The sequence below is a fragment of the Phalacrocorax aristotelis genome, chromosome 13 (assembly GCF_949628215.1).
Source record: "Phalacrocorax aristotelis chromosome 13, bGulAri2.1, whole genome shotgun sequence".
Lineage (NCBI taxonomy): Eukaryota > Metazoa > Chordata > Aves > Suliformes > Phalacrocoracidae > Phalacrocorax > Phalacrocorax aristotelis.
In genome coordinates, this window is record NC_134288.1 from 9,098,828 (window position 1) to 9,115,311 (window position 16,484).

A 16,484-nucleotide genomic window follows, 5' to 3' on the forward strand; every position below is an offset into this window, starting at 1 on the left:
AAAGGAAAGCAAGGTGGGGGTAGCAGAGCAGTGTGCAAGGAGCTGGGCAATGAGGCACAGAACCACCTTGTTCACAGAGTTTATTGCGAGTTCCCAGAAGCACTGCCCCAGGCAGTGAGTGGCAGTGGGATTGTCTTCAGGTAAGCCTCCTTTCACCAGGATCAGACGTAGGAGCAGTTTGGAGGGGAGCAGAAAGTCTGTGCAGGAGCAGTGCCCAGTAGCCCGCAGCCACCATGTGAACTGTGCTTTCCTAGCAGGGGGCAGCTGCCTCAGAGCCTGCCGTGGGCTGTGTGCGTGCAGGGGCTGTGGGTTAGAGGGGAAGTGGTGGGGACTCCTCCCTTCCTAGGGGGGAAGTAGCTGCCTCCCCAGACAAGGAGGAGGCGAGACAGGAAGCCACAAGTGAGGAGGAGGCTGCAGCAGGGGCACGACTCCTCACCCAGCAAGGCCAGAGCCCCTGGGGACTCCTCACCCTCCAGCCACCACAGGCAGCCCCATCCTCCACCCTGTCCAGCCAGGCACCATCCTGCATGGCTGGGCAGAGCTCCTGGGCTGGAGCGGGAAGCCCCACCGGCTGCAGGAATGACTCGTTTCATGGCACAGGGAGCCCGGGTGCAGCTGAGCAGCAGCAAGGATGGGCTGTGCAGGAGGTGATGGGTGGTAAGGGCAGCCGGGGCACCAGGTGCTGCCTCCACAGCTACTAGTAAGGCTCATTGTTAATGAAGCGGCTGAACACGGTAAAGGCAGCAAGCGGCCGGTCTGTGGGCACCATGTGGCCGGCTCCCTGCAGAAAACAGGCAGCAGCAGGTCAGTGCCGGCCGTGGGGCTGCTGCTGCCCTGTGAGCACCTCCAGCCCCAGGGTCCCTGCAGCCCAGCCAGTGCCGCCCCACTCCAACCACAGCTCCGGCACCTGGCATGCCTGCCTGCATCGTGGCCAGCAGCCCTGTTCCCCAGAGCCCCCTCAGCCCTACCTTGACAGTGAGGAAGGCGATGTTGGTAAATTCCTTCACAAAGCCCCCGATCTGGTTCTCGCCTCCTTCAGTGTAGAGCCAGGGCCGACGAGCCACCTGCACCTGGGACCGGCAGCAGCGCCCTCAGTGCCCCAGCTGCCCCAGGTAGGTGGCCACCCCTGCCCACGCTCTTGCTGCAACCAGCCCTGGCACGCAGCTGACTGCACAGCTCAGAGCTGATGACTGGCCTGCCCCAGCCCCTGCCCATTTACCTTCTGGCACAGGGAGTCCACAAACCATTCATCCCCAAGGAAGTTACAGGCCATGTCGACATCCCCGTTGTACACTAGGATCCGGTATTTCTGCAGGGCAGAAGGAGGGTGAGCATTTCGCAGGGCTGCAGCCCCAGCAAGGCAGGGCTTGGCAGAGCCAGTCCCAGGGCCTGGTGGGTTCCCCCAAATGCACCGTGGCTCCAAGCAGCTTCAGGTACTGGTCATTCATCTGCATGTACAGGCGCTTGTAGCTGTGGTTCACCTCGAAGCTGCAGAGGAAGTGTCAATGTCACATGGCTGCTCAGGCCTGCGGCGGACCCTCCCTGCCTGGAGCTTGCTCACCTGCACACCTGCCATTCCGGGGCACTGGGGGAGATGTGGATAGCCTTCCTCACCTCTGGGGAGTTCAGATACACGCTGAGGGCTGTAGAGTTTGTGCAGGGAGGGTCCATCCGGACCTTATTCCGGGCCACCGGCATCCGGAACAGGTTCTGGGACAGAGTTGGGAGAGTCCCTGCCACAGCAGCACCTGGTGGTGCCCTCTCCTGCCCACAGGCAGCACTGCTGGCCAGGCAGAGGATGCTCGCAGCCTGGTGGCACAGGCACCCGGGCTCACCTGCCGCCAGGAGAACCTCATCGGCATCTGGATGAAGGAGTTGCCCAGGTCATGTGTGATGAGATAGTCACCCTCATACCTGCAACCGGAACGAGCACAGGGACAGGCTGAAAGCTCTGGAGGAACAAGGGCTCAGAGTCCTCCCTGGGGAGTCCTCAACTGCAGCCGCAGTCTACCTGTCCTAGACAGACCCCCTGCCCAGCCCACCACATCCATCTGCCAGCCGGGACCTCACATGCTGCAAACCAAAGCAAGCCAGTGCCTGGAGACCTGTCTCCCTTGGGGCCACTCTCACCTCACGGTCCCAGGGACACCACCATCGCACGGGGCATAGAGGTTGTAGATGTTGAGGCCGGACTCCTCTACAATCCGAATCATCTCCCCCATCTGCAACAAGCCACAAGAAGGGTTTGGGACTCAGCAGGATGCTTGAGGGACCATGGGCCCATTCAGAGCCAGGTGGGTGGGTGCTGCTCACAGACACCAGCACTGGGCATGTGTGCAGGGGCTCAGGCTCCCCTCACCTTGAGCGTGCAGTTCAAGTTGGAGTTATCGTGGAAGTTGCACTTTCCTTGTGAGCAGCAAAAGGCCTGCAAGTCCCTCCACAGCCTGTGGGCAGAGACTAGGGGATTGGCCTGCACTTCCCAGATGGCAACACCAACAGAAAGCCAGCGGCCATGGCCACAGCCACCCTGCCCAGAGGCCGCACAGCACGTGGCTCAGCCCAGTGCCCTGCGGGCCCCATGAACAAATATGCCCACAGGAGCTACCCAGGATGAGGGGCCATCTCCACAGCCTGGCTCCTGGCCCAAATAAGGCCAGGAGCTTCCCTTGTCCCGCAACACCACCAACCCAGCCAGCCCTGTCACAGGCCGTGCCCATGTTCTGCTTGCACAGGGACAGTGCGTCTAGCGGCAGCACTTCCCCTCCTCTTACTCTGTCCCCAGCAGGCCGTGGTAATAGGCAAAGTAAACCAGGGAGTTGTCATTGATCTCGTAGGAGGACAGGCCATTTCCCACGGCGATTCCCTGCAAGGAAAGAAGAAAACAACTCTGTTGTGTTCCAGTTCCCCACAGGGCAGCCACAGCAGCAGGCAGGAAGCAGATGTAGCACTGTTTACTCCACGGAGGGAACAGGAAGGACTGGGGGTGTCCGAGAACGCTCCCCCTGGTCCCCCTCGGCATGGACAGACACGTCCGCCAGCAGCCACTGCCAAGCACCCCAGGAGAAGATGAAAGGCTGCGGGGACAGACCTGCCCTACACCCCAGAGAGGGCCCCGCACACTGCTACGCTGCCAGTCCCCACCCCGCTACCGCGCGAGAGCCCCAGTGAGGTTGTGCCAAGCCCTCTGCTCCCCAGCTCAGCCCGGGCTGGCAGCAGAGCCCAGCCGCTCACCTTCAGGTTGAGGCTGGGGTCCTGCATCACCCATTCTGCCAGTGTAGGGATGTAGACCCCGCCGTAGCTCTCCCCTGTGAGGAAGAGGTCATTCTTGGCATACTCAGGAAAGAGCCGGAGAAAATCCTTCAGAGCCAGGTAGTTGTTGTGAGCGACCTGCAGGCAGAAGGAGGCAGGGGTCAGGCGACAAGGCAGCACTGCCAGCGCCCAGGCCGGGGCAGACAGGAGGCAGGTCCCTCCCAGCAGCCCGGCTCACTCGCCTCAGTGTCATTCGTGGCATATTTCTTGTCCTCAGAGTAGGAGAAGCCGACACCAGCAGGGGACTCTAGGTAGAGCACGTTGGCAATCTGCAGGGACAGCAGAGGAGCTGGAGATCAGGGGAGACACCCCTCCCGGCTCAGTGGGGCAGAGGGCCACTGGCCTCACCGGAGGCAGCACCCGTGGGTGCCCGGCCTGCCCCAGGGCTGTGCTGGGGGAGCCATATTCCTGCCCTGCGCGACAGCATACTCAAGAGCAGGATGTGTGGGGCAGGGAGGCCTGCGGGAGGCTTGGCTCCATGGAGAGGGCAAGAGGAACGGGCTCGGGGCCACCCTCTCCCCACAGCCATGGAGGGCTGCAGCGCCTACACCCGTACCTTGTTCCAGGCATAGTCGTTGTACTTCAGCGTGACCCCGTCAGGCTGGATCTGGGGAAGCAGAAGGTAGTGACTGATCGGCACAACCAGGCTGGCCCCAGCAGGACGGCTCAGACCACACAGCCTGCCAGCCCCCAGAAGCTCCGAGCCACGGGACGGCTGTGACTACTGACCAGGAAGGGGCCGTGCTCCTTCAGGAAGCCCTCCATGGAGCTGCAGCCAGGGCCCCCATTCAGCCACAGCACCAGGGGGCTGCTCTGGGGGTTGCCCTGGGCCTCCACAAACCTGCGGACACAGGCTGTCAGTACCCGGCACCCAGCCAGGACCCTGCCCCGGCTGCTCGGGGCACATCCCGGCACCAGCATGGCACCGGCACCAGTACCAGCGCGGCCCCACGTACCAGTAGTGCAGGTGCTTGCCCGGCCCAGCGCAGAGGTAGCCAGAGAAGTGCCGGAAGGAGGGCTGCTTGGCCAGCCCGGGCAGGAAGGTCACCTCGTGGTCCGGGGGGGCGGCCAGGCTCAGCCCCAGCAACAGCAGCGCATACAGCAGCACCGGCCCCATCTACGGGGGAACGGGAGGGGAGGTCGGGGCGCTGCTCATCAGGAACGGCCGCGGTCCCAGCAGCGCCCCACGGCTGCCCCAGCACGGCCCGATCCGATCCCCCCACGCCGCCCCCCGGCCCCCCTTCCGTCCCGCCCCGCTGACCCCGGCCGCTCCCCGCGCGGCTCCCGCAGGCGGCGATCCCAGCCGGCACATGACACCCGCCCATATGACCTGCGGTGCTCACGTGAGCGGGGGGGCGGGGCCTCACGGCAGCCAATCAACGCCCGGGGGGGCGGGGGGGCAACCGGCACCGGCCCCGTTCCCGCACGTGGGACCGGCTCCGGTACCGACCGGGGCGGGGGATCCCCGCTCCTGGCGCCATGCCATGTCCTGCCCCGGGCCGCCACACAGGAGCCCTGGAACGGGAGGGAGGGGAGAGTCGGTCCCGGTGGGAGCCCTCAGTGGGCACGACGGCGGCAACCGGCGGCGGGGGTGCGGCCCCTGATGGGCACCGCCGGGCACGGGTGGGCACTGCCAGGCGCTGCCCGGTGCCACCGGGCACCACCGGTTACACCTGGCTGCCACTGGGCCCATCCAAGCACCCAAGCATGGATGGGCGGCACCAGGCAGGCACTGCGTGTGTCGCCTGCAGGCCCCGGTGGGGCCCGGCTGTGTCCCGGCAGACGCAGGGTCCCCTCCCGCCCCCGCCCCGTGGCACTAGGACCCCTCTGAGCCACCCCAGCTGTCCCGGCCCAGAGGGACTGTCACCACCTCGCAGCTGTGACGGGGACAGTTAAAAATAGCGGTGGCAGCAATGGCTGCCCGGTGCTGCCTCGCCACACGCTTCCACCGTGTCCACGGGGCCAACGTCCGCCTGGATGCCTCGCGTACGCGGGCCACCCGGGTGGAGAGCTTCGCCAATGGGCTCTGCTTCAGCCAGGAGCCACTGGCGCCCGGGCAGATATTCCTGGTGGAGATCGAGGAGAAGGAGCTGGGCTGGTGTGGGCATCTGCGTGTGGGGCTGACAGCCCACGACCCCCAGACCTTGAGGGTGGTGCCTGAGTACTCGCTCCCGGACCTGGTCAACATGGGGGACACCTGGGTGTTTGCTATCACCCGGAGCCACAACCGTGTGGCGGTGGATGGGGAGGAGGCACCGGTGCAGGCGCGGGGCCTCCCATGGGAGCCCTTCCTGCTGATCGAGCAGGTGAGGATCCCCCGTGACACACTGGTGGGACGCAGCAGGCCAGGGCGCTACAGCCACATCCTGGATGACCTGTACAAGATGAACATTCTGCCTGCAACCGCCCGGCGCAGCCGGATCGGTGTGCTGTACGCCCCACAGCCTGATGGCACTGCCGACATGCACATCGTCATCAATGGAGAGGACATGGGGCCGAGCGCCAGGCACCTGCCCACTACGCGCCCGCTCTACGCCGTGGTCGACGTCTTTGCCTCCACCAAGAGTGTCCGGGTCATCCCAGTGGAATATGGCTGTAGGTACCTGCCCTCTCCCTGCGGCATGTCCTGCATGGGCCAGCAGCCTGCGGGGGGTGTCTGGTGGGGTCAACCCATGATCCCCAACAGTGGGAGCATCAGAGCGTGCCACAGGGCAGAAGGACGTGGGGTAAAGGCCACAGGAGAGTCCCTGGCCCCTGCAGAGCGTGGGCGAGATCCCACACTGCCACACAGGGCTGGGCCAGGGGAGAGCTCACATCAGCTCCCAGCAGCAGAGCTGGGGCAGTGCCCAGCCTGGTCACCCTTCCCAAGCAGAGCAATGGGGGCAGGTGTTCTGGGCTGCCCCAGACCCCCACAGTGCCACGCCCATCCCCAGCCAGCCAGACGCCCCTGACCAGAGCCCAACATCGGTGCTCACAGAGCTGCTGCTCAGGGGCCAGCAAGCCCTCACCATGCCCACCCCATGAGCACGTGGTAGCCCAGAGCCAAGCAACATCCTGGCTTGGCATCAAAACATCTGGCTGTGCCCTTCTGCCCACCCTGGCATGCAAGCCATGCCCCCACATCTGCTGCATGCCCCGGCTGCGGGGTGCCCTGAGCAGACATCCCATGATGCCCTTGGAGGTTGGGAAATATCAGGCATCCCTCAGCCAGCTGGGGAGGGGCTGGGAAGACTGGTGCTGGTTTCTGGGTCTTGTGAGGAGTCAGTTAATAAGTGCTAATTAACACCATACTGGAAAAATCAGCAGATGCTGAGGATTAGGCAAGAGGAGAGCCCGAAGGAGAGCTAGTGCCTGGGTCACACTGCCATGCCACCTTTGCATTAATCAGTGGGATATTTCACTGTCTGCACCCTGGGTGCAAGGCCACAGACAGAAACGAGCCCGGACCTGATGGCCAAGGTGCTGGCTGCTCCCAACCGCTGGGAGCCACCACTTCTCTCAGCGCAAAGTTCAGCTCCTTCTGTCTCAAGGATGAAATCTAGGATTCTCCCTGCCAGCTGCTATGAGCTGGATTATCCAAAGAGGGAGGTTAAATGTGCCTGGCTGCCCAGGCCCCCCTGCCCCGGAAGCGTGCTGAGGGCAACTGGTTGGAGCACGCTGCGGGAGGCTACTGAGCCGCCTCGGGGGCACCATCCCTGGCTGCTCGCAAGGGACTCTTACTGGCAGCACATACCTCTGGGAGAGCTGTCCCCTCCTGCCTTGCCACAGGCTGCTCACAGGTCTCTGCATGTGCCACAGCTGGTGCAGGCACCGCTGCAGGAGGACAATCTGGCTTCCTGCCCTTAACAAAGATTTCACTAGCTCCGGTTTTTGCAACACTTCCGTAGGGTTTAAAAATCAGTCTCAGTGCGGTTCTGTTCCTGGCTGGGGCCTGGCTGGTGAAGCGAAAACCAGAAGTCAGCAGTGGGCCACATGCGATGTGGCACAGGGAGGGCAGGGAGCAGGAGAGGCAAAGGGCATCTGCCACTTTTCACCCAGCACTCGGCACGACGCAGCCCTGCGCTACCAAGGTGGAGATAAGCACTCCAGCAATCCAAAACAGCCCCAAGGTTGGGAGCCTGCTGGGCACAGCGTGGTCGTGCTCAGCACAGGTCTGCTCTGCCCAGTGCTGGCGCAAGCCCCTGGAGGCACCAACCCCGAAGCCAGAGAGGTGCTCGGCCACCTGCAGGCAAAACGGCTGGGTCCCACCTGTGGCTACTCTCTGGCTGAGTGTGATGCCCTGGGGTGCTCTCCTCTTTTGTGGCTCTTGGAGGCAGTGGATGAGCCAAGGACCACAGGCTGTGCCTGAGTCAGCTCTCATTTAAAATCTGAGGAGAGCACTGGCCGCAGCTAATTGCACCCACGCCGCGGAGCCACCAAGGGCTCCTGAAAGGAATCCCACAGGAGCACGTGTCACAGGAGCAGGAAGCAGGCAGAACCCACGTGGGTGGCCACGGGAACGGCTCAGAAGATGGTTGTCCCAAAGGCATCACTGGAGCTGTCTCTGCAGGCAGTGCAGCCCCGGCCTGTGGGTGCCCACCCAGCAGCCTGGCACTGGCACTGGTGGAAGCACACCAGGGCAGCGGGATGAAAGGAAAGCGCAGTGTGAACATGTGAGACCCTGGGGAGCTGCTTGACTGCCCCAGAGAAAACAAATGCAAACCAGACACAATAACACATGACTTGGGCATGTAACTGTCCTCCCAACCTTCCTCCCAGTAATGGGAAGAGCTTCACAGCTCTGGGTACTCAGGCTCCTGTCCCAGCTGGAGCACCTTGGCACTGGCTCTCCTGCACAGCCGGCTCAAGCCCAGGGCAGGACAATGCCTGCTCCTGCTGCAGACCAACCTCACCTACCACTGCCCTAAAACGTGGTGCCTCTGGGGAGCCTTAGGACCCATCTCCTCCATACCGTCTGCTCTCACTCTTGCCATTCATTGCTCTCAGTCTACTCAGCCAGCTCAGCCGCTCCTTTGCTTTCTCTTCCAGTTCCCTCCCTGCAGACCCTCTGCCGGCTAGTCATCCAGAAGCATGTTGTCCACCGCCTGGCCATCGATGGCCTGGACCTGCCTCCAACACTGAAGAGCTTCTGCAAACACGAGTGAGGTGTCAAGGGTGCTAACCCCAGGCTGCCCACCACACCAACAGCCCCACCAGTGTTGGCCGGCTGGCTGCCTGGGCAGGATCTGTGCCCCCAGCTGCCCTCTCCACCTCCCAGGGCCCATCAGCACATAGCCCCCCTTGCCCCCATGGCAACTGCATGCATGGCAAGTGCTGCCAAAGGGCTGATGCGAGAGCATGGGCAGTGTGGCAGAGCATCAGAGGGACTTCACACATGGAGATGGGTGCAGCAGGGCTGGTGCAACAGGTAGGAGGGTGGCACAGGGCAGAGTGATCAATAAAGCACTTCCAGCCAGAAAGCGAGTGTGCTGTGGGAGTGCTGGCACACAGAGCAATGCAGGGGGAGTGGGGATTGCTGCCCAACCCACTCCAGGGCTGTTACCATAATGGCTGTGTTAAGCGCTGGCGCTGCCTGCACTGGGATGCTGGTGGACCCAGGCTGGCTGAGGTGGGCACTGCGGGACACACCGAGCCCCTGCAGTCGGGGGACCCAGCCCCACCGGTGGGATTGGTGCCCTGTGCGATGAGCCCTTGGCATGTGCCTGGCGCCAGGACAGTCCTTGACAGGGAAAGGCCAGTGCTCAGCAGCTCTGTGAGCTGGTGTGCTTCCCAGCTCCCGTCCTGGAGAGGAAGCCACTACTATGGGTTTTTAGTCCTCAGCCAAGGGGACTTTCTTCCCCTTCCATGTCAGGGCATTTCACGTGGCTGCAAGGAGTTTCAGGGTAGCTGTGTTCCAGTAAGGTGGGAAGAGTCTTGTCAAAGGAGGGCTTGCAGGGCTAGGACGGGGCTGGGACCCCCCCCCCACCATACTTCGGGAGCCACTTCTGGGAGCAGTTTGCCCTCCAGCAAGGAACAAAGTCAGGCCCATGAGCATAGCCCTTAGCCCTCCTGGGCTCAGGACCTGTCTGTGGCCCAGGAACAAAGCTGGGATCGGCTGGGTGGATCAGAGTGAGGGCTGGGCAGAATGCAGGAGGGCACAGCCCAATCCCCAAACAGAGGGTAAATTACAACCGGCTTGTCCTGGCCGGGCAGTTTTACTCTTGGGAAAGATGTTTACCCCGAGAGCAGGGATGAGTTATTTCCTGTGCTTCCAGCAGGGAGGTGGATGAGGCTGACGCCAGAGGGAAACCCGCAGCACCCATGGAGCTGCGCTGGCAGTGGCTGTTGCTCAGGCATGTGTCTGTGGCCACAGAGCCAGTCACGGCAACCCAGCACAGCGTCCAGCTACCCCACCTCACCAGCTGGGGAGGAGAGCCCAGTGCTCCCCAGCTCCAGGAGCTGGCACTGGGCCCTCCTCCAGACCCCTCATCCTCTAGCTGGTGGGGATGGCAGCTGGCATTCCTGCAGACCCTGTGCTGGGCTGGCAAGGGAGGCAGTGTCAGAGCTGCACAGAGCAAGAGGCAGAGAAAAGAGCCCTCCAAAAATCAGAGGGGTGCCCACACACACCAGGAAGAGAGACAGCAAGGGGGCTAGCAGGCAGGGCTTTCCAGGCCTCTTCTACAGCACAGCTGAGGGGTGAAAGAAGCAGCTCCAGTTTACAGAAAGGTGTTTCAGGAAACACGACACTATATTTAGCTAGAGAGATTTGATAGTATCAGATAATGTTACAAAACCCTCAATCAAGAGGAAATCCCCAACCACGCAGCAGTCCTACACCTGTGACAGGCCAACTCTACCAGAACCAGTGTTAACAAAGGAAGCACTGACTGGGGAAAACACTGATGGTGACTGAACCACAGCAATGAGCGAGGTCTCCTAACGCCCCCCACCACATTCTGCAGGACGCAACCTGCCACGTCCCAGTGTGATGGGTTTTGGAGCTGCTCTTGCTGGCGAGGGGGAACAGGGAGCTCATCCAGCCTAAGAGCAACGCCCAAGGGCCAGGGCTTGTTTGTTCTTCTCGGTATTTTTTCCTCCCCCACCCCACATATTTAAAGCCTTTGCTCTCCACCTCACCACAGCTTTGTTTGCACTGCTGTGACCCCGAGCATCCCTCCCACCTCCCCCAGCACACAAGCTGTTGATGAGGGAGGAATTGAGGAATTGAGAGCAGCTGCTGTAACCAGACAAACAACTCCTCTGCTCCAGACCGTGGGCTGCATTGCCAGCAGCAGAGATTGCCACCCTCTGGATCTGCTGCCTCCTAACAGGCTCACTCCACTAACAGAGGGCACCACAACAATGCAAGACCACCAGGAAGCACGTTCAAAGCCCTGCCTGATCTCACAGGCTCAGCAAGCCCCCCTGTCCCATCCTGCCAGCAACGAGAGACGGCTGCAGCTGGCACACAGACAGACGCAGCTCTGGAGTGATACAGCACCAATTTATTGGCTTTGTTGCACAACACATCACAGCTGGATGCTGGAAGGACCTGCAGGCGCTGGCCACAGATCAAATAATTTTGTCACATGTTATTATACCATCACCTCCCACGCCGCACCACCCGTGGCTGGCTCCCAGCCACATCTCCTGTTAGCCAGGTCAGTGTCTGGTTACCCATTCCAGTGCTATCTTGAGTTCCCAATCCGGTTCCTCAGCTGCCTCGTGCAAAAGGCAACAATTGCTTGGCAGATAAAGGGCCCAAACTACCCCTTCCATGCCAAGCCCTGAGGGTGTGACAGGCTGAGGGGAGTAGAGGGGGAAACCGGGACACCAGTGGAGAAATGAACAGGCCTCCTGCACATCTGCTGCCCTGCTGCTCCCAAGGACCTGCACACAGAGCAGCCAGCTCAGCTCCTGCTCGGTGCTAGAGCTTCACCTCGACATAGGGCCCAATCCAGCTGTCAGCCAGCTCCCAGAGGGTCCTGTACCTGTGCTCAAACTCCTCCCCATTGCAGTGGGTGAGAAGTCACCTGATCTCTGCTGTGAGGAACAACACTACCAGGGATTTATCCAGACTCATTCCAGGAGCTCTTCAGGACCTCCAAGAGGCCATCAGCACTGTCTTGCCCAACCTGATAGGCATCACATCCCTTCCACCACTGTCTACTGAGCATCTCTGGCTGCAAAGTCTTCCTGTCCAAATTCAGGACAGCTAGGATGTGCCGACAGGTCAGCCGGAAGACCTGGCTGAAGTGGCAAGTGCAGCTGCTCAGGCCCTTTATGTCCACCCTGTGGGCATCCTCCAGGACCCGTATGCTGAGAGCATCTTCCCCAGCACCTATCAGCTGCACGGACTTCTGAACCACTGCAAGCTCGCTCAGGCACAGCCTGGCAGCGGGCTCCATGCAAATATCACTCAAAGACTGCTTGATGCATTCTTCAGTCCTTCGGTTAACCTCCTCCTCACTGTCAGCCTCTGAGTTTTCTGTGGCCTCCAGTTTAGCCGCAAGAAATGAAGGGTCTAATGAGGACTGAGAGCTCACGGGCTCACTCTGGAGGAGAGTCTGGGTAATTTCAGGCTGACGCTGAAGAGCCGCAGGGAGCTGAGGAGCTGCCAGGGCAGTCTGGAGCAGTTATGGGACAGTTAGCGGCTGTGAGAGAGGCTGCCACTGAGCTGCTGCTGTGGTGGGGGAGGCGTGGATGGAGCTCTGAGATGGCTTACCCTGGCACACCAGAGGGGCAGGAGGTGGACCTGAGGCAGGCAGGCTTTGGGGAGCTGCCCAAGCACCACAGTAATCAGGATGCGGAGCAGAGAACATCACAGCATCAGGAGGGCTTTTAGAAACACACTTTTGGTAGTGCTGGGCTAAGGAGGTGATGCAGCTCTCCAGAGAAAGCCCAGTGCTGAAAGCTTGGCTTAACCCCTGGGTAACGATATCCAGGTCCCAAAAGTAGTTACTGCTCGCTCCCCAGCTCCTCTCCCTGTGCACAGCCTGGATCTCCTCGTCGAGCAGCCAGCGAGGATGGAGCTGAGGCAGCAAGTCTGGCGTCATGAGGTCCCTGAGGGGGCCATGCATCTTCCTGCGGCTGCGCTCGGTGGCCGCGCACATGGTGTCACTCAGGGCAGCCAGGACCAGGCGCTCGGCACGGCCCTCCAAGGCCAGCTGTTGGATCTGCTGCTGCAGGCTCTTGCAGAGGTGGAAGACAGAGAGCTGCAACTCTGCCCTGGGGAAGGCCCGGGCAAGGGCCGGCGGCTGCGGGAGGCTGGGGCCCACCAGGAGGAGCCGGGTCTCGGCCGACGCTGGGTTGAAGGCCCTGAATGCCTCGTACATGCCGGACAGGCTTCCCGCCGACTCGTCCCGCGGGACGGCAAGACGCACCACCCTGACCGTGCCGCCGCACAGCGCCGCGGCCAGCCCGCCCGCCGGGAAGACGTAAAGCGTCCGCTCCGCCGGCCCGCCCGCCGCACCGGGGAAGCGGGCGGCGCTCTGGAAGCTGAAGGAGGCCATGCCGCCGCCCGCGCCCAGCTCGTAGGGCACCAGGGAGCCGCGGACCGGGACCAGCGAGGCACGCGCCATCGCCAGGCCCCGGTTGGGTGCCGCTACCGGGGGATATATCCCGGCATGCCCCGCTCCCGTCCCGGGGAGTGCATCCCGACATGCTCCACTCCCTTCCGGGAGCGCCACCAATCACCGTGGGGTGCCCCCTGGAGGCCACGGCACCACCCGCCGGTACCGGCCCGTCGGGGGGCTGGGACCCTGCGCCATACACCGCCCGCTGCGGGCAGAGGGCCGGGGACCGCCAGGAGCTCCCCTCCGCCATCACACGTCACGTTTCCCCGGTGCCCCCGTTAGCCGGAGCAGTGCGGGGCCAGCCGCTCCTCGCTCCCAGTAACCGGGCCCAGGCAGCCAGGATTGCTGCCAGCGCGGAGCTCCGCTCCTCCAGCTCCTCCCCCTCGCACTGCAGCAGCAGGCTGGCCAGCTCTAGGCTGAGGGACCAGCCTCGCTCCCCACCGCCCTCTAGCCGGCCACCCGCAGAGCACCCGCCAGAGCCCGACGACCTCGTCCCAGGGACCGGGAGCTGCTGGTACCTCCTCTGCCAGCACCTGCACACCATGCCCTCCTCCACACGCCTCCGATGCGCCTGCAGCACGGCCAGGACATGCCTGCAAGGGAGCCGGTAGCGGCGGTGGAAGCAGCAGCTGCAGCTCCAGCAGTCCTGCCTCACCCGGTGCGCACCTTCCAGCAGCTGAACCACAAGGCTGCCCGGCCTGGGGCTGAGCAGCTGGCTGGACATCTGCACCACCTCCCACTCCTTCAGGCACAGCCAGAAGCCCAGGTCCGTACAGGTCTCCCAGAGCATGGCCAGCAAGCAGCCCATCCCCACTGCAGCAGCCTGCCCAGTGGTCTTGGGGCACTCAGCAAGAGGCAGAGCACCAGAAACAGAGCCTGGTCCTGCCGCAGCTCCAACACACATGTATGGCTTCTCCTGGAGGCTGCTCCAACCATCCTCCTTGGTGCTCAAGAAACTCTGGTTCAGGCTTCCTAAGCCTCTAGAATCAAGGCAGTCTGCACACTCCAGAAAACAAAGAGCGCTCGCCTCCAAGGACAGCTGCTGGCCGAACAGACTGGATAATTGGTGCATGATGAGGTCCAGGCTGTCCATGTGCATGCTGCAGGAGTGCAGACCTTTCTCTGCATGCATGCACTACAGCAGCTTGCAGGAGAACCAGTTGGCTTGCAGTTAGTTGTACAGCTCCAGGCTGACCACACGCTTCACCAGCTGGGACAGGGCATCCAGACTTGCAGCCGAAGGGGAAAACACAGCCTTCTGCAAGGCCAGCATCAAGTTCTGCTTGAAGGAAGGGGACATTTCTGCTTCCTTCATGTTTTTCTCAAGCAATTGGACAGTGTGATAGATAGAAAGGAGCACCTGGGCAGAGGGAAATAGCTCGCAGAGGACGGCTTTGTGAAAGGAGGACACATCAGTGAAAACAACCTGGACCTTTTGCCACTTGGGGTTGAACTCCTTGAAGACTGTCAGCATTTTCCTGATGCTGTGCCCTGTGTCATCCTTCAGCAGTGACAAGTGCACCACTCTCCCCACTCGCTCCTTACTCTCTACAAGGAAGGCATAGAGCACATGTCCACCCTTACTCAGCACCCTGTGCAGCAGGAGGGTCTCAGGGAGCTCCATAAATGAGCTCTTCGTCTTGCTGGTCTGGAAGCTGAGTCTGTCCAGGCCATGTCTGTGCTAACTGAGGCCAGCGACCCCCTGTCCACCCTCAGGAAAGTTTTCATGACCTCAGCAAACCTGACAAGAGCTGAGGCCGAGGCATTTTCCTTCACTGCCTCAGGGAACGTGGGAGCCCAGTACAGAGCAGGCACCCTGTCCACCAGTTGTCCTGTGACCACATGTGAGTCCTCATCCATAGCAGCACCGCGGTCGGTCCCACCTGCCTGCCGCTGCTTACGCAGTTTTGTTGCGGGGCCGTCATGTGCCGCAGTACTTGCCATCGCAGCGGTGGCTCTGATCAGGGAAAACACTGAGTCTGTGTGGACATGGTTGCTATTCAGTTCACTGATCACAAGCTGGTCTATGACCTCCTTATACTGCAACAAAAAATACACCGGACACAAGCTGGGCGGCTGCTGCCTTCTCTTCTTGCTGTATTTTTGGGTCCGAGCACAACCAAACTTCACCTGCATGAACCTGCAAACGTTGAGAAGGCATTAGCGGGGGAAGCAATGGTGGTGTAGGCTGCCAGCATTTAGTTTTGACTTTTCTTGCATGCCAACTCTATATTCAGTTAGAGAGCACAAAAATCCCCACGTATCCCAGTCAGACATGCAGGTTGGCTGTCTGCACAGCAAAGCCTGGGGCAAGAAAGCACAAACACAGGAGAAACAAAGGAACCAAGAGTCACAACAGCCATGACCTGATACTACAAACCAGCCCCAGTGCTTGTTCCCAACAGTGCCTCTACTTCTGCTCTCCAGAAACCTCAAAGCCATCAATAAAACTTGGTACCTGCGTGTTTGTGTCTTACTCTCTTTCAGCACATATCATTTCTGCAACTCCTCTGCGCCTGGAGAAGCAGGCTACAACATAGCAGGAAAGGCTTCAAGGCATGAGATTAAATTATATTTTAAGAAGGCAAGGGGAGCACTTGTGTAACAGGAGAATGACCTTGCAGCCTTTGAACCCGTGAACATACCCACTGAAGAAACGACATGACATCACAGCATCACTAGACCTGTTCAGAGAAGCAAAAGGTACAGAATCGAGTACTGTGAGAGGGAAAACTGAAAACACTTCTCCATTGTGGTGAGATACAGGCAGCTAGGACACCAATATTTAGCATCCTGCTATCTGAGGGAATAGAGGTGGGCATTGTAGTTCGCCAGCAGTTTCAAAGATCAAGGCTACAGGTTTTGCTACAAGAGGTGGAGAGATTTGTCGCACAGAGCGGCAGAGTAAAACAGAGCTAAGCAGCAGACACCGGAGAGCGGAGTGCCAGTCAGAGTGCTAGTCAGGGGACAGAGCACAATGAGACGCTGGGACACAGCTGGGCAGTCACGGGTGAGGTACGAGTGACATGAGAACAGCTGAGACTATGAAAAGAGCAAGTGCATGACATAGCCAACAGCATTCTTCTCCCCGGGTGTACTACGCTGTCAGGATCAACCCTAACAAAGTCACAGAATAAAATGGTTATAAAAGCGTTCGACCAGGTGCAGACAAGGGCTCACGCCCTGCTTAAGAGCGCTGGTTTGGGGTCTGAGGGCTGGCTGACGGCTCTGCCTGCAGCTCGCTCCGCCGCGGGCCGGGCGCTCTCGCCGGTGTCCGGTACCGCCTGGGGAGTCCTCCGGGGAACCCTCGCCCCCTCTCCCCGCGTCCCGGGACTAGGCGCCCAGCCCTGCACCGGCTGCTGCGAGGCACCGAGGCTGCCTAGCTCCGCGGCGGCAGGGCCGCGCACTGGGGGTGGGGGCGGCCTTACACGACATCCTGGCGGACGGCGGTGCCGTGCTGCCTGTTGTGGCAGCGAACAGAGACGCAGCTCCGCAGGCCGTACCGACACCCCTGCGCCAGTCTGCAGGCGCAGAAACACTCCCTGAAGTCCTCGTAGCTCCTGAAGCAGGATCCCAGCTCCATGGCGGGGACCAGGCCCGCCCCTGGGACACCGGGAAACC

At 61.2% G+C, this 16,484-nt stretch overlaps 4 protein-coding genes across 5 annotated transcripts; 1 reads left to right on the plus strand and 3 right to left on the minus strand.

Annotated features, from left to right (window-relative positions):
- Positions 1-63: 63 nt before the first annotated feature.
- Positions 64-7,188, minus strand: CTSA (cathepsin A). 2 transcript variants are annotated; one of them, XM_075108933.1, is made up of 15 exons: positions 7,043-7,188; positions 4,266-4,426; positions 4,039-4,150; positions 3,866-3,916; positions 3,492-3,578; positions 3,232-3,387; positions 2,772-2,863; positions 2,360-2,444; positions 2,131-2,222; positions 1,836-1,914; positions 1,562-1,710; positions 1,413-1,488; positions 1,220-1,309; positions 969-1,070; positions 64-781 (listed from the first exon to the last, which is right to left on the minus strand). In XM_075108933.1, the coding sequence occupies exons 2-15, from the start codon at positions 4,424-4,426 to the stop codon at positions 698-700; spliced, it is 1,416 nt and encodes a 471-aa protein (XP_074965034.1). In that variant the 5' UTR covers positions 7,043-7,188; the 3' UTR covers positions 64-697. The 2 variants fall into 2 exon arrangements, with proteins under 2 accessions (XP_074965034.1, XP_074965033.1); XM_075108932.1 differs by lacking the exon at positions 7,043-7,188 and adding an exon at positions 4,571-4,676.
- On the plus strand, positions 5,189-8,765 carry NEURL2 (neuralized E3 ubiquitin protein ligase 2). Its single transcript, XM_075108934.1, has 2 exons — positions 5,189-5,904; positions 8,338-8,765. Exons 1-2 carry the CDS (start codon positions 5,223-5,225, stop codon positions 8,451-8,453), a joined length of 798 nt encoding a protein of 265 aa, XP_074965035.1. The 5' UTR covers positions 5,189-5,222; the 3' UTR covers positions 8,454-8,765.
- A 2,008-nt stretch (positions 8,766-10,773) lies between these two features.
- On the minus strand, positions 10,774-13,089 carry ZSWIM1 (zinc finger SWIM-type containing 1). The gene is given in 3 exon segments (XM_075108936.1): positions 10,774-11,366; positions 11,368-12,525; positions 12,724-13,089. Coding segments are annotated over 3 exon segments (1,455 nt in total). The 5' UTR covers positions 12,870-13,089; the 3' UTR covers positions 10,774-11,215.
- Positions 13,090-13,107: 18 nt separating this feature from the next.
- ZSWIM3 (zinc finger SWIM-type containing 3) lies at positions 13,108-16,461 on the minus strand. Its single transcript, XM_075108935.1, is given in 3 exon segments — positions 13,108-14,540; positions 14,543-15,003; positions 16,292-16,461. Coding segments are annotated over 3 exon segments (2,037 nt in total). The 5' UTR covers positions 16,447-16,461; the 3' UTR covers positions 13,108-13,119.
- Positions 16,462-16,484: the final 23 nt, after the last annotated feature.

Excerpts from the sequence above, each read along its gene's own strand:
- CTSA (XM_075108932.1), bottom strand. The coding sequence starts at position 4,621 with ATGTGCCGGCTGGGATCGCCGCCTGCGGGAGCCGCGCGGGGAGCGGCC. Across the intron at positions 2,445-2,771 it reads CACGGCCTGCTGGGGACAGA|GCTGTGGAGGGACTTGCAGG; the intron begins GTAAGAGGAGGG and ends CTCTGCCCACAG. Across the intron at positions 1,310-1,412 it reads TGAAGCTGCTTGGAGCCACG|AAATACCGGATCCTAGTGTA; the intron begins GTGCATTTGGGG and ends TCTGCCCTGCAG.
- NEURL2 (XM_075108934.1), top strand. The coding sequence starts at position 5,223 with ATGGCTGCCCGGTGCTGCCTCGCCACACGCTTCCACCGTGTCCACGGG. Across the intron at positions 5,905-8,337 it reads CATCCCAGTGGAATATGGCT|TTCCCTCCCTGCAGACCCTC; the intron begins GTAGGTACCTGC and ends TTTCTCTTCCAG.